Raw genomic sequence first — 16,233 nt, forward strand, 5'->3', positions numbered from 1 at the left:
TCATCTCGGCCTTTCCTCCGGCTTTCTGTCTTCCTCGTCTTTTAACCTGCCTGCTGCCTGCTGGCTTTGCACCCTAACTGGTTGGTGTGTTTCCTGTGCTCGCGCGCATGCCCAGTTCAGATGCGGGTGTAAAGGGCCCCCGGCCCTGCAGCTGCGCTGTGCTGAGTCGCAGGAGGGGGTGTGCGTGCCAGCAGGTTTGCCAAGAGATTCATCTCCAAGGACCCAGGGCCGGGGTCTGGGCTCTTCTGTGGAACCTGCGGGTCTTGCAGACCCTTCTCTTGAGCAGCCCGGCATCTCCCCGGTGGTCTTTGGCTGGCATCTCTGCAGGAGCTCGCTGAAGGGCACTCCCGCCTTGCTTCCTGCCTGCATGCCGCTTGTACTGGTCGCTGTCCCGCTCGCTTGGTGGCTAGGCTTTCCGTGGCCCCGAGAGGCCGTGAGCTCTGTTTTTTATGCCCAGTTTACTCGTCCACAGATCAACCTTTTTTGAGTTGTCCTCCCCCGCCTGCCAGAAGCGAACCATGAAGGACCGCTCTTCAACACCCCCCTTACATGTTCACGTGGATGAGAACACCCCTGTCCACGTCCACATAAAAAAACTCCCGAAAGCCTCCGCGACCAGCAGCCAGGTAGGAGCACGCCCGCGGGGCCAGGCGAAGGCTCTGGAGCAGGGTGACCCCCTCCCAGCCCCGCCGCCTCGCGCCTCTCACTCCAGAGACTCGACAGACAAACGCACTGGCTTTCAGAGGGCAGTGGCCTGGTTGGAAGGTAGGCAGGACTGGCACCCCGAAACGGCCGCAGTAGCCTTAGTCAGAAGAGGCTCCCCTGCAGAGTTGCAAGCGGATGCCACCAGAGGGACGCCACGGGCAGCTGTGTGGGGACGTGACCCTGGGTTTGTCCCTTTCCACAGAAATCTCATAAGCGCGGAATGAAAGGGGACACCGTGAATGTGCGGCGGAGTGTCCGGGTGAAAACCAAGGTACCTTGGATGCCCCCTGGAAAATCATCCGCCCGGCATGTGGGATGCAAGTGGGAGGTAGGCTCATTCTTGTTCAGGCTTTTCTTCTCGGACTGGTCAGGCTCTAGCAGGCCTTGCACTCAGTGTGGTTCAGGGTCGGCTGTAGCTCTCAGGCATCCCAGTAGGTCCCGCAGACTGAGCGCCTTGCTAAACCCTGAAGGGGCAAGAATCTTCTCGAGTCCTTAGGGCACCACGATGCAGCAGCTCCCGCTCTCCCAGTGGGCAGAGAGGGAAGCCAAGGCTCAAGAGGTGGAGTCTCACAGAGAAAGGAGCAGAGCTAGAGTTAGGACTCGGGAGCGTCTCCTTCTAGAAGCTGTGCTCGTAGCCTCTCTGATCTATGTGCGAGGAGCTACATACGCATCTTCTCCCGTGAATCTGTGATAGTGTCCGAAGCCTAACTGTAAAATACACACCAGAACGGATACATCCAGGAAGGCATCGCCTCTTTTGCAGTTGCCCCCCATAAGAGACGATGTACCTTAAAACCACTGGAATGGCTGCCTTTAGTGTTAGTTGTCAAGGTGTGGAGAGAACTGTTGTCTTTTGATTAAACTGTATCTCAGCACTTTTTGCTTGCCCATCCGTCCATCACGCAGTAATTCACACATTTCTTGAGATAACTGCTGTGCCCTGGGGTTATAGCTGCAGACTGGCTGCCGTGCCCCCCTTGTGCCTCCATTTTAGCCGCTTGCCATGAAAAAACTCAATGATAAGACAAGGCCTTATCTTGGGGGTTCCCATTGTGGTTCAGCGGAAACGAACCCGACTGGGATCCATGAGGATGTGGGTTTGATCCCTGGCCTCCTCAGTGGGTTAAGGATCTGGCATTGCTGTGGCTGTGGTGTAGGCCAGCAGCTGCAGCTTGGACTCAATCCCCAACCTGGGAACTTCCATAGGCCACCAGTGTGGCCCTAAAAAGACCGAAAAAAAAAAAAAAAAAAAGAAAGAAAAAAAAATAGTAATTAAAAAAAGAGAGAAGGCCTTATCTCATTATCGTGGCAGGTAAAGGGCTTGAGACTACAGTTGGCCCCCGCATCCTCAGGTTCTGCATCTGTGGATTCAACCAGATTGAACCCCCCCCCCAAATTTCCAGAAAGTTCCAAAGAGCAAAACTTGCATTTACTGCATGCAGGCAATGAGCGCCTTGCTAAACCCATTTACATCATATTAGGTATTACAAGTAATCTAGAGATGATTTTAAGTATAGGGGAGGCTGTGTGTAGGTTATACAAATACTGTACCATTTTATACACAAGGAACTTTAGCATCCTTGGATTTGGTGTCTTTGAGGGTCCTGGATACTGAGGGACAACTGTACCTTCAGATGACGATGCTTAATCTGGTTGAAAAGATTCATCTTTCTCTGATAACGTATTGCTTTAAAAATTAGAAATAATAGGAATTCCTCTGAAGTAATTACTCTTCATGCTCTTGACCCCCTGAGAGAAACAGGAGTATACATGTTCTAGGGAACAAAGAGAAGGGTTTTGACATATTCTCCATATAAAGTATAGGGAAGATTGGAATTAAAATGCTCTCTTGGAGTTCCCCTCGTGGTGCAGCAGAAACAAATCCGACTAGGAACCATGAGTTCGATCGATCCCTGGCCTTGCCCAGTGGGTTAAGGATCCGGCGTTGCCATGAGCTGTGGTGTAGGTTGCAGACACAGCTCATATCTGGCGTTGCTGTGGTTGTGGTGTAGGCCAGCGGCTACAGCGCCCATTAGACCCCTAGCCTGGGAACTTCCATATGCCGAGGGTACAGCCCTAAAAAGCAAAACAAAAAAACCCTAAACAAACAAACAAAAATGGTTTCTTTAAAAAAAAAAAAAAGTTTCCTGATAGCTCAGTGGGTGAAGGGTATGGCGCTGTCACTGCTGTGGCTCTGGTTCCAGCTGTTGGTGTGGGTTCGATCCCTGGCCTGGGAACTTCCACATACTACAAAGAAAAAAAAATAGAAAAAAGGTGCTTCTCAGTTTTTTTGCTCTGTGTTCCTCGCTAATAATCAGTAAAATGTAAATTAGAAACAACTGTATTTTAGAAAAAACAACAAGCTATTATTTTTATTGAATGGAAAAAAGGTGAAAGGATTACAAATACCTTGTGTTGACAAGCATATGGGGGGGGTTATCAGTGAATCTTTTTAGACAGTTTTATTTATTTATTTTGCCGTTTTAGGGCCGCACCTGCGGCATATGGAGTTTCCGAGGCTAGGGGTCTAATCAGAGCTACAGCTGCCAGCCTACACCCCAGCCACAACAAAGCAGAATCCAAGCACGTCTGCATCTGCAACGTACACTATAGCTCACGGCAACACTGGATTGCTGACCCACTGAGTGAGGTCAGGGATCGAACCTGTCTCCTCATGGCTCTTAGGTTTGTTCCACTGAGCCACGAAGGGAACTCTCTTTTTAGACAGTTTCGAGTGGATCGTGAAGCCAGTTCAACCATTCTGGAGGCAGTTTGGCAGCATGTGTCTCTAAACATGGAGTCTATAGTTTTACACTTGGGAATTGATCCTAAAAAACTCACAGAAGAGTATAGGCATCTGTGCAAAAGGATGTTTGCTAAAGAAAGCACCATTTGCAATAGAGAAAAACAAGAAGCACCGGAAAAGTCTGTCAGGAGAGCGTGGGTTAAATTATGATGCACTGATGCAATGGAATCCTGTGCAACCCCTACAAGGTTCTGGTAGCTCTTTCTCCATGATAATGAAGCATGGCGTGGCCCAGCATGGAGAGTTTGGCCCTATTCGTGCAGAAAAGGGCATTTGGGGAGTTCCCGTTGTGGTGCAGCGGAAACGAATCCAACTAGGAACCATGAGGTTTCGGGTTCAATCCCTGGCCTTGCTCAGCGGGTTAAGGATCTGGCATTGCTGTGAGCTGTGGTGTAGGTCGCAGACACGGCTCGGATCTGGCGTTGCTGTGGCTGTGGCATAGGCCAGCAGCTACAGCTCCGGTTAGACCCCTAGCCTGGGAACCCCCATATGCTGAGGGTGCGGCCCAAAAAAAAAAGAGAGGGGGGGCATTTGGGTGCCCATGTGCATGTGGGTATGTTTGTATGTGCAAGCGTTTTCTGGGTGGAAATACAAGACATGGTAAGCAGTGATTATCTCTGGGTGTGGGAGGCTTTAATGCTTCATCTTTCCACGGTCTGCCTGAATTTCTCCATAGCAAACATAGTGTATTTTATAATTGAAAATGAGTTGTTTTTTTTGTTTTTTTTTTAATGAAAGGACTTAATAGTTTTCGAAGTGTACATCAAAGTCATGCCGCTGTGCTAGGGCCTGTGGTCCCTTCTGGAAAGTTCAGTGCCCCTTCCGGTCCCAGGGCCCGGAATTGTTGAAATGGAGGGGCCCAGGGATGTGACTTGCCATCTCCCAGGCAGTAGCTGTCTTTCGGGCTGTCCGCCTGGGCCAGCCCCTGTTCACTTTTCAGTGGTCCTTCATGTTCCCAGGAGGTCCCAGCCTGACCTTTCTGTTAGAGACGAGAGAGAAAGTCATAGGAGGAGGAAGCTGGAAACAGACCCCAGAAGCTGCTATGTGCTTGCAGGCATTCTTGTGTGATTTCTCAAACCCCTTCGATACATAAGTTATCTTTGGGAGAAAGCAGGTTTGGGTTTTTCCTCTCCCTATTGTTAAATAAGTCATCTCTTTTGATGACAGACAGTTGAAAATACAGAAAAAGAGTAATTCTACCATGTTAATCTGGCTGCTATTGAGTTTTCAAACCTTTTTGTTGGACAGTGCAGGATAGCACACAAATCAGAAGTGTGCTACTTGGAGTTCCCTTGTGGCACAGCAGGTAAGGAGCTGGCGTGGTCACTGCAGTGGCTCAGGTTGCTGCTGTGGCGCAGATTCGATCCCTGACCCAGGAAACTCCATACGCCGAGGGTGCAGCAAAAAAAAAAAAAAAAAAAAAAAGAAGTGTGTTCTTTTTACAAACTGAATATACCTGTTATTACCCAGCTCAAGAAACAGCATCACCAGCTTCCCCAGAAGCTCCTCTCTGGTCCTGTTCTGTTCCTACCACCCCTGAGGATAACTACTCTCCTGAAACTAATTTTTGGTATATTATCACTTTTTATATGCAGAGGTTCTTTTTTGTTTGTTTGTTTCAGGACCGCACTCGAGGCATATGGAGGTTCCCAGGCTAGGGTCGAATCACAGTTGTAGCTGCTGGCCACAGCCACAGCAACACCAGATCTGAGCCATAACCTCACCTACACCACAGCCACGTCAACGCCAGATCCTTAACCCACTGAGCGAGGCCAGGGATTGAACCTACATCCTCATGGATACTAGTTGGGTTTGTGAACTGCTGAATCACAGTGGGAACTCCTGCACATTATTTTTCAAAGCATCCCATTGTGTGAATTTAAATATAGATTCATATCCTTATTCTTTTTTTTTTTCACATTCTTAGTTTTTCTTGGTCGAGAGTTCCCATCGTGGCTCAGTGGTTAACAAATCCGACTAGGAACCGTGAGGTTGTGGGTTCGATCCCTGGCCTCGCTCAGTGGGTTAAGGATCCGGCGTTGCCGTGAGCTGTGGTGTAGCTCGCAGATGCAGCTCCAATCCCGAGTTGCTGTGGCTGTGGCGTAGGCTGGCAGCTGTAGCTCTGATGTGACTCCTAGCCTGGGAACCTCCATATGCCGCAGGTGCGGCCCTAAAAGGACAAAAGCCAAAAAAAAAAAAACAAACCCTATTTATGTGACATAACTGTCACCCCTTTCTTGAATCCTTCCTTTTTGTTTCTGATAATCATCATCTCTCCCTGGAAATTGGCACCTCGGCTTAAAAGGGGCAAAGCACGGTGTAAATAATGAGAAATAGCTGTTACTTAATGCACCGAAATATGCTTATAGAATGAGAGAGTCAAGTTTAATACATCAAAACCCATGGGAACACTGGCCCCTAGAATCTCTTTTTGAAGTCTTACACGTAAAGTATTATACAGCTTCACATAAACTTCTGAGGGGCACCTGCATCTTAAAAATATTTTTTATGCTGATGCATTTCAGTAAATATTTTCTAGACATATTATTCTAACCCTAAATTATTTAGTGTGCATTTCTTAGTTTAATTTTTTTATGGCTGCACCCATGGCTTATGGAAGTTCCTGGGCTAGGGGTCAAAACCGTGCCTTTGCAGCAACCTGAGCCTCTGCAGTCAGATTCCCAACCCACTGCACCAGAGTGAGAACGCTATACATTTTTTTTTTTTTTTTTAGGGCCACACCCTCGGCATGTGGAGATTTCCAGGATCCGAGCCCTGTCTGCCACCTATACCACAGCTCTTGGCAATGCCAGATCCTTAATCCACCGATCAAGGCCAGGGATCAAACCTGCAACCTCATGTTCCTGGTCGGATTTGTCTCTGCTGCGCCATGATGGGAACTCCTGTATACATTTCTAATAACATTTTTTTCCATAACCAAAATAACAATTATTCCTGAAAACATCATTTCTTTTTTTGTTGGTTTTTTTTTTTCTTTTGTTTTTTGTTTTTTGTCTTTTTTTAGGGCCTCACTCTTGGCACATGGAGGTTCCTAGGCTAGGGGTTGAATTAGAGCTATAGCTGCTGGCCTACACCACAGCCACAGCCACGCTAAGATCCAAGCCGTGTCTATGACCTACACCACAGCTCACAGCAACACCGATCCTTAACCCACTGAGCAAGGCCAGGGATTGAACCCTCATCCTCGTGGATGCTAGTTGGGTTCGTTAAGCCTGAGGCACGACGGGAACTCCATAAACTTCATTTCTTAATATCATATGATATCTGGTGGGTATTCAGACTTGCCCACTTGTCCTTAAAATAGCTTTTATGGAAGATGTTCTGTACCTTTGCAACTATCCCTTATCCTATGTTCATATTCATTGATTCCCATGTCTACCCTGGGAATCTGAAAATATCTCCTGCCCCCAGGTGTTGCCAATGTTGGGAGTTAAGAGTTTTTGCCAATGGTTATAGCCTTCATTTTGAACTTGACATTGTAACACAGGCTTTTTATTTCCGTGTTAGCAGATCTTCAAAAACGTCATTTAAGCAAGGGTAGGTCATGAGGGACTGTTCCACCCAGAAGGTCAGTGTGTTCCTCTCCTGGGCTCCCTGCCGTTGCCCCTTTGTGGTTGGAGCTCTTGCTCCCTCCAGTGGACAGCCAGGTGTGGTGCAGTCCTGCCTTCTGAGTTCCTGTGTCTCTCCCTCCTCTACGGCAGAATCCACCTCACTGCCTGGAGATCACGCCACCGTCTTCAGAGAAGCTGGTCTCCGTGATGCGGTTAAGTGACCTCTCCACAGAAGATGAGGACTCGGGTCACTGTAAAATGAACCGTTATGATAAGAAGATTGACAGTCTAATGAACGCGGTTGGTTGTCTCAAGTCTGAGGTGAGGGAGGTGGGGGGGGCTGGGGCAGCTAGCATCCCAGGGGTGGGTGGGACTGCCCAGGTGGCTTGCTGGTGGCCACTCGTTCCAGCTGCCTCTGTGCTTCGGACGCCCCCTGGGGAGGTGGTCGGTGGCGGGGCGGGGGCGGGGGCAACCTGGGATCCCTCCCCATCTGGCACTCAGCCCGGGCCCGGCCCTGACCTTGACTCGTGCTCTGGATGGATGGATGGCCTGGCTTGATTTTTGTAAGAGGAAATGAAGCTGTTGGTATTATTGTCCCTCTTTTGGAGATGAAGTGATTGGGACCCTGGGGCCTCTATTTCCCATTTTATGTGAAAGTTTTTAAAAAGGAAACAAAGCAAAGGCCCCAACGAGGTGACAGAAGTTCGTCCTCAGCTGCTGGGCTGTGTCTTTGGGTGGGTGGTGGCGGTGGCACTGGAAATCACCCAGAAGTCCCAAGTCCAAGGTCCCCAGCTAGGAGTTTGGTGGAGCTGCTGTGAAATTCAGGTCATGGTCTGTGTCATTAATCCTGTCGCGTTCCCGGGGTCCACAGACCCTCCTGGAGAACCTGGGACTGGCTGCCTGGCAACAGGCCCCCTTTCGCTATAGCCCGTGGGGCAGGGGCCATTTTGTGACATCTCTCCTCCCGTGGGGTGCCAGCTGAACCATGGTTTCTACCCCGGCCCTGTCCCCAACCAGAAAGTCACTTGGGGAGTTCCCGTCGTGGCTCCGTGGTTAACGAATCCAACTAGGAACCATGAGGTTGTGGGTTCGATCCCTGGCCTCGCTCAGTGTGTTAAGGATCTGGCATTGCCGTGAGCTGTGGTGTAGGTCGCAGACGTGGCTCGGATCTGGTGTTCCTGTATGGCTCTGGTGTAGGCTGGTGGCTGCAGCTCCTATTAGACCCCTAGCCTGGAAACTTCCATATGCCGTGGGTGCAGCCCTAGAAAAGACAAAAAAAAAAAAAAAAAAGAAAGTCACTTAGGCTCCCTGCACGCCATTTCCTCGGTGATGCAGAAATGAGAGGCCTCGTGTCTGCTCGGGGTCTCTGACGATTGACTGAGATTGTGCCCCCAACGACCTCAGGACCACGGAGGGCTCAATCACAGGTGTCCTGCCCTTGGTCCAAAGCCACGGGCCTGGGATGTGGTGGAGAGAAGCCGCCTCCCCTCAGCGGCCCCTGCCCGCGTGCCCCCCGCACAGGTCAAGATGCAGAAGGGAGAGCGCCAGATGGCCAAAAGGTTCCTGGAGGAACGCAAGGAGGAGCTGGAGGAGGTGGCCCACGAGCTGGCCGAGACCGAGCACGAGAACACGGTGCTGAGACACAACATCGAGCGCATCAAGGAGGAGAAGGACTTCACTGTGTAAGACGGCCCTGCGCCCGCCAGGGCACCTTCCCTCCGGCCAGGCTGCCCGGGCCCTGGGGTCGGTGCTCACGCTGCTCAGCAAAGTTGCTGATGCACTGGTGATTCCCCGTGAGGGCAGAGGACCCCGCGGGGTGCCATGGGAGAGAGCCTTTCTGGAGGAAAGGGAGTCCTGCAGGAGGCTTTGGGGCTGGGCACATGGATGTGAGGGATGAGAGGACCCTCTGCTGCCAAGGCCCCAAGCTGGGAGGAGTGTGCCACTGAGAAATGGCAAGCAGGCCAGAGCCGGGAGAGAGGGTGGGCTGCGGGCGAGGGGGCTGCAGGGGACAGAAGGGGGCTTTTAGCAGCCACTTTTTTGTCTGGTTTTTGTTTTAGGGCTGCACCAGCAGCATATGGAGGTTCCCAGGCTGGAGGTCAAATAGGCCAGCCTACACTGCAGCCACAGCACTGCCAGATCCGAGCTGCGTCTGCGACCTACACCACAGCTCATGGCAACACTGAATCCTTAACCCACTGAGCAAGGTCAGGGATCGAACGTGTGTCCTCAGGGATACTAGTCAGATTCCTTTCTGCTGAGCCACGACAGGAACTCCTTAGCGGCCCCATTGAGGAGGACGCTTGGGAGCCACAGAAGGGTTTTCGAAGCAGGAAGTCCGTGTGACCAGACTTGGCTCGGGTGGGGAGAGAGGGTGGTGATTTGGGGGCCATGGCAGTGGCCGGGGGCAGAGGTGACAGTAGTTTCTGTCTTAGAGGCAAGTTGGTGGCATGGTGTCACCTGATGTGGAGCCCTGCTCTGGTGCCTAAGTGTCCTTCCAGGGGCCGCCGGGGGCCAAAAGGGCCATCCCTGCCCCCTCCCCCACTGTCCCCCGGCCAGGAGATGAGCCTCGCAGGGCATTGTGAGGCGAGCCTCGGAGCTCCGGGCAGGCAGGGGCCTGGGAGGGCCCACACCGTCCTATTCTCTCTGGCCCCAGGCTTCAGAAGAAACACCTCCAGCAGGAGAAGGAGTGCCTCATGTCCAAGCTGGTGGAGGCGGAAATGGATGGGGCTGCCGCTGCCAAACAAGTCATGGCCCTGAAAGACACTATCGGGAAGCTCAAGACGGTAGGTGGCTGGGCCCGGCTGGGCCCCGCGAGGGTCTTGACGCAGTCATCATGCTTGCTTTGTGACATCTTCAGGCCAGGGCAGGGCCCACTTAACTCCTCGGCCCCCGCTCCCTACTCTCACTTCTGGGGCCTGACCCTGGAGGATGACCTCTGGTAGCGAGGGCCTCTGAGGAGCCGTCATCATGGGTCCCCTGGGATCACAGTGAGTCGCGGCATGCGACTGACTCCTGCAAGCATCAGCCACCAAGTGTCGTCGTCCAGGAAGCGCGCCTCCTCCAGGAAGCCCGCCCTTGCGGCCCTCAGCCACGCCGAGTCCTCCAGCCCTTTTCTCCTCGGGGCTCCTGCCCAGCCTTCCAGTCTGCCTCCGGGAAGCCTCCCTCTGCCCACCTCTTCCTGCCTTCTTCCCTCTTAAGCTCCCCCATGGGAACTCCCTGCACCAGCTCTTCCCTCCTGCCCCTGCGCCCGGCAAGGCTGCCTGCTGTCTTCCAGGAGAAACAGATGACCTGCACGGATATCAACACCCTGACGAGGCAGAAGGAACTTCTCCTGCAGAAGCTGAGCACGTTTGAGGAGACCAACCGCACCCTCCGAGACCTGCTGCGGGAACAGCACTGCAAAGAGGTGCGCGGCGGGCCCCGTCCTCTCTGCGCCCAGGCTCCTCTTGCTGCCTGACCTGAGGGGCCGTGGAAAGATCTGCCAAAGTCATTCACGTAAAATGCTGGTGGGTGGGGGTGGGCTTCGTAGTTGAAGTTGGACCTGGTGGCCCAGCAAGGACCTTGGAAGCCAGGAGGAGGGAAGCAGGGGGGAGGAAGGGTGGGCTTAACTCATGCCAGGGGTCAGGTGGCACAGCGAGGAAAGGACGAGACATCCTTGTGGGGACGTAGGGGCGCTGATGACACGTGGTGTGGTATCACTCTGATTCCTTAACAGATGGTCTCTGAAACGTCTCTTAGGTTAGCAAAGGATTCTGAAAAGACTGGCAGGATAAATAATTCCCCTCCCGTTTGGTTCCAACCATGGGGTTACCAAAAGTCTCCAAATAATAATGAAATGATGATGTTTTTTCTAGTTTAGTATCTTTTTTTTTTTAAAAAAAGCAGCACTGTCAACTTCTCGTGTTTTTGTTTTTAATAAAAATTTTATTTTTTTAATTTGTTTTTTTGGGCCGTGCCTGCGGCATTGGGGAAGTTCCCAGGCTAGGGATCGAACCCAAGCCACAGCAGTGACAACACTGGATCCTTGACCGCTAGGCCATCAGGGACTTCCTCGTTTTTTACTTAGTATTTAAAATACATAGTGTACAGGAGTTCCGTTGTGGCTCAGCGGTCCGCAAACCCAACTAGCATCTATGAGGACATGGGTTCGATCCCTGGCCTCGCTCAGTGGGTTAAGGATCTGGTCTTGCCATGAGCTGGGCATAGGTCACAGACACAGCTCAAATCCCCTGGTGCTGTGGCTCTGGCGTAGGCTGGTGGCTACAGTTCTAATTGAGCCCCTAGCCTGGGAACCTCCATATGCCACAGGTGCGGCTCTGAAAGACAAAAAGTCCAACAAATTAAAAATAAAATAAAATAAAATACTAGCATATGTACCCCTCAGTTTTGCAAACAAAACCTTGTCCGCACAGTTAAATCCCTCTTATGACCCCTGTGGCAATAACCTCACGTCCCTCCCGTCACAAGAGAACTTCATCTGGAAACCGATTGTTCTTCATTTACCTAAGCATCTCTGAGCAATCGACGGCACTGTGCGTCGTGGGTTTTCAGACTTGACATAAGTGATACAGGGCCAGGTACATATACACGTTTTTTCTTCTGAGTTGGCTTTCTCACTCAGTGCTTTCACGAGAGCCATCCATTTCTATCCTGGAGGCCTAAAGTACTTCACTCTGACTGCTTTATTCTGCTTGATGACAACACCACAACTTAGTCACCCATTCGTCTGTTAATGGAGAGAACTTTCAGTTGTTTGCTCTTAAAACAGTGTTATGTTGTGCATTCATGTGCACTATTCTGAGGCGCTTGAGAGCTTCTAGAGTAGATTTCCGTGAATTTTATTAGGTATAGCTAAGTTATTCTCTTAAAAGAGTTGTATCTGTGTCCTTTCTAGCTCAGTGGTCTCGGGCTGGTGATTTTTATCTCTGTGGGCCTCGGTTTTCCCACCTTTAAAATGGAAGTGGTGTTTTTCACATGGGATTGTGAGAGAATAAGAGGTGATGCGTGGATGAGGGTTGTGCATACGGCCTGACACTGATGGGTGTGGTGCTGCTCTTGGTCCTGGGACGGGGGGAGGGGCTTCAGTAAGCCTCTTCCTATCAGTTTTTTTCCCTTTTTGCCTTCTTGGCCTCTACCATCCTGGAATCCCAGGGGGTGAAGGGTCAGCTAATTTATCTATGTATTCGTCTTAAGGTTTTTATTTTTTCTGCTATAGTTGATTGACATTGTTCTGTCAATTTCTGCTGTACAGCAGTGATCCCGTCATACACACACGTATATATGCATGCTTTTTTCTTTTTCTTTTTCTTTTTTTTTTGTCTTTTTGCCGTTTCTTGGGCCGCTCCCGCGGCATATGGAGGTTCCCAGGCTAGGGGTGTAATCGGAGCTGTAGCCACCGGCCTACACCAGAGCCACAGCAACACGGGATCTGAGCCGAATCTGTGACCTACACCACAGCTCACGGCAATGCCGGATCCTTAACCCGCTGAGCAAGGGCAGGCATTGAACCCGCAACCTCATAGTTCCTAGTCATATTTGTTAACCACTGTGCCACGACGGGAACTCCGCATTCTTTTTCTCACATTATCCTCCATCATGTTCTGTCACAGTGACGAGATATAGTTCCCTGTGCTACACACAGGATCTCACTGCTTATCCTCTCCAAATGCAAAGTTTGCATCTATTAACCCCAAACTCCCAGTCCATCCCACTCACTCTCCTCCCCCTTGATAACCACAGGTCTGTTCTCCAAGTCCATGAGTTTGTTTCTTTTCTGTAGATAGGTTCATTTGTGCCATATATTAGATTCAAGATACGTGATATCATATGGTGTTTGTCTTTCTCTGTCTGGCTTACTTCACTTAGTATGAGAATCTCTAGTTCCATCCATGTTGCTGCAAATGGCATTAGGTTTTTCTTTTTCACGGGTGAGTAGTATTCCATTGTGTATTTGTACCACTTTTTTTTTTTTTTTTTTGCATTTTAGGGCCACACCCGTGGCATATGGAAGTTCCCAGGCTAGGGGGTCTAATGGGAGCTACAGCTGCTAGCCATAGCCACAGCCACAGCAACATGGGATCTGGGCCGTGTCTGCGACCTACGCTACAGCTCACGGTAACGCCAGATCCTTAACCCACTGACCAAGGCCAGGGATTGCACCCGCAACCTCATGGTTCCTAGTCGGATTTGTTTCCACTGAGCCATGATGGGAACTCCTGTACCACATCTTAATCCATTTATCTGTCAATGGACATTTAGGTTGTTTCCATGTCTTGGCTATTGTCAATAGTGCTGCAGTGATTATACGGGTGCATGGATCTTTTTCAATGAACGTTTTGTATGAATACAGGTCCAAGAGTGGGATTGCTGGGTCATATGGTATGTTCTAGATTTTTCTGAGGTACTTCCATACTGTTTTCCATAGTGAAAACTGTTGGGATTGTGGGATTGCTAGGTCATATGGTAGTTCCAGATTTAGTTTTCTGAGGTGCCTCCATACTATTGTCCACACTGTTTTCCATAGTCAGTCCTAGAGAGACACTTAGTTGTCCCGGGTCAGCTAATTTAACACCCCTCCACACAGCAGGTGTTCCGTCTTCTGCCCAGGCTCTCACCTCCTCCTGCCCAAGTGGCCTTCGGGGCCTCGCCTCCCCACCAGTGCTTACTGGGGAGCGCTCACTGTGGTGGGGCTTGCTGCTCTGGCTCTGGAATCCATTGGCCTAAGGCCCAGCTCTGCCATTTCTGTGCCTGGCTCCTTGGAGCGGGGCATTGATGAGACGGTGTGTTCATTTGTGGAGAGTCTCCCGGAGGCTCAGAGGCATGGCCTCTCAGGCTCTGGGTCGCTGGCCTGGGCTTTCATCCTGTGTTCTTTGCCTCCTCTTGTTGCCGGAGAAACCACAACGCTGTCTTCTTTCAGTCCCTTGGTCCCCAGGAAACTTTTTTCTTGGCTCGGGAAGGGGACGGAGCCGCTTTCTAGGGAGCTGTGTTAGGTACTTGGGAAGAAGAAGAGAGGCGGCTTAGAGAGACACAGCCCAGTGTGAAAGGGAGCAAGGTTGTGAGCAGGCAGTTCAGGGAAGAGGAAACTCAGATGGCAAATAAACATGAGCAATTAGAGAAATGCGAAGTGAAATGGCAGGGGTCATGCGGGCAAGACTGGCCACAAGCAGAGCTTGGCGTTCTCACATCCTGCTTATGGCGACGGGAGTCCATGCAGGCATTTGGCAGGGCGCTTCAGCTGCCACACATCACAAACTTACTGGCCCAGCCATTCTTGCTCCTATAACAATCCTAGAGGGACGTTGAGTTCGTTCCCAGCGACATCCATTGCTGCAGTGTGGGCAGTTGCAAAGCCTTAGAACCACCTTATTGCCCAGAAGTTAGGAGGAGAGGTTAAAAATGCGACGGCAGGAGTTCCCCTGTGGCGCAGCAGGTTAAAGGTCTGGCATTGTCACTCCTCCTTGGGTTCAGTCCCTGGCCTGGGAACTTTGGTATGCTGCAGATGCAGCCAAAAAAATTTCCAGTCGTAGCACAAAGATAGGATGTGATACCATTTTGGTAAAATCACGCATTATCACTGCAAGAGATCATTCTCTAGGTGTAGCTGTGTGTAAATGCGTAGAGAAAGGGTAGGCAGGACGGTCCCCAAGCTCATAACAGTGGGGTGGGCTTTGGGGGTGGACATGAGGAGAACTTGGGCTTTATCAATGTTCAGTTCATATTTTTAGTGAGAATATACTTTATTCTATAGTTGGAAATACAATTTTTAGAAAAGGAACAGGATCAGTAGGATGTAGACATCTCCATTTATTGCTTAGAGTTGGCTTTTCCTGCCTTCCCTTGAAGGATTCCGAAAGGCTGATGGAGCAACAAGGAGCCCTACTGAAACGGCTGGCGGAGGCGGACTCGGAGAAAGCGGTAACCCACAGCGCCCCCTGCCTGCTCCAGGGGGTATAGGCGACAGCGCAGGGGCACTTTGTGGAGGCAGCGGAGCTGGAGCCCCACTCTGACTTTTCTTTGGGTCTTAGTTTCAGGATCTGTAAAATCTTTAGACAGAGAACCCCTGTCCCTCCGGCTCCACCGGGCTTGTCTAAGTTGATCACTTGAGAGCACCAGCTGGACACCAGCATGAGGGATGGTGACAGTGACGATGGATTTATAAATCATCAGAGTCTGTTACCTGAACTTCCCTGTTGGTATGGGGGTGCAGACTTGTTGACTCAACAATTCCGGTTCTACCAAGAAATCTCCCCCAAGGCAGCATGTTCCAGAGTCTGTTCTTTGGAACTCCAAGTCCCTGCAGGTGTTAGTGGGGGCAAGAAACAAAAGGGGAGATTGGTCCATGGCCACATAAGTTTGGGAAAGCACTGCCTAGCCGAATGAAGAGTCCTGCCCGCTGCTTACGTACAAGACCTTTTGGAGGCTTTGCGGCATTAATGCCGTTTGAGTCTGCAAGAGAGAGGAAGACGATAGAGGCCACGGTTCCCAAGGTTTGGCCCTGGACGCTCGGTGCCTGGCCGGACATCGCTGTGGGGGACTCAGCAGTCGTGGCCATAATGACAAGACCTGCTTTCCCAGCTTGAGAGTCTTGTCAAATTATGATCTGGGAGTTCCCGTCGTGGCGCAGTGGTTAACGAATTTGACTAGGAACCATGAGGTCGCGGGTTCGGTCCCTGCCCTTGCTCAGTGGGTTAAGGATCCGGCGTTGCCGTGAGCTGTGGTGTAGGTTGCAGACGCGGCTCGGATCCCGCGTTGCTGTGGCTCTGGCGTAGGCCGGTGGCTACAGCTCCGATTCAACCCCTAGCCTGGGAACCTCCATATGCCGCGGAAGCGGCCCAAGAGATAGCAACAACAACAACAACAACAACAAAAGACAAAAGACAAAAAAAAAAAAAATTATGATCTGTCAGTAAATTGAAACATTAAGGTGCTGTCTCCAAAGATGCAGGAGACCTAACCACCCTACAGCAAGTGTGAGATTGTCAGTTATCGAACAAAATAGGACTTTTTTGTGTGTATTAACAGTGATTATCTCTGGGTGGGGGATTATGGAGATTCCTTAGCTTTTTGTGTTTTTCAGTGTTTTCCACAATTAACATGATTTTAAATTGCAAAGTAACTACATTTTTTTCTTTTTGCCTTTTTTGGGGCTGC

The 16,233-nt window shown here is 50.7% G+C and overlaps 1 protein-coding gene across 34 annotated transcripts in view; it reads left to right on the forward strand.

Moving 5' to 3' along the window:
- Positions 1–16,233, forward strand: part of ODF2 (outer dense fiber of sperm tails 2) — a 36,636-nt gene that overhangs the window by 3,764 nt on the left and 16,639 nt on the right. For 10 of the 34 annotated variants that reach the window (XR_002345823.1, XR_002345817.1, XM_021098017.1 and 7 more), the window contains 6 exons: positions 908–1,033; positions 7,234–7,404; positions 8,605–8,765; positions 9,737–9,866; positions 10,358–10,489; positions 14,926–14,997. Coding sequence is in view for 31 of the 34 variants with exons in the window: in XM_021098017.1 (XP_020953676.1) it covers positions 908–1,033; positions 7,234–7,404; positions 8,605–8,765; positions 9,737–9,866; positions 10,358–10,489; positions 14,926–14,997 (792 nt within the window). In the remaining 3 variants the exon portion in view is untranslated. 34 annotated transcript variants of the gene reach the window in all.

Source organism: Sus scrofa, chromosome 1 (assembly GCF_000003025.6).
Source record: "Sus scrofa isolate TJ Tabasco breed Duroc chromosome 1, Sscrofa11.1, whole genome shotgun sequence".
NCBI classification, from domain to species: Eukaryota; Metazoa; Chordata; class Mammalia; order Artiodactyla; family Suidae; genus Sus; species Sus scrofa.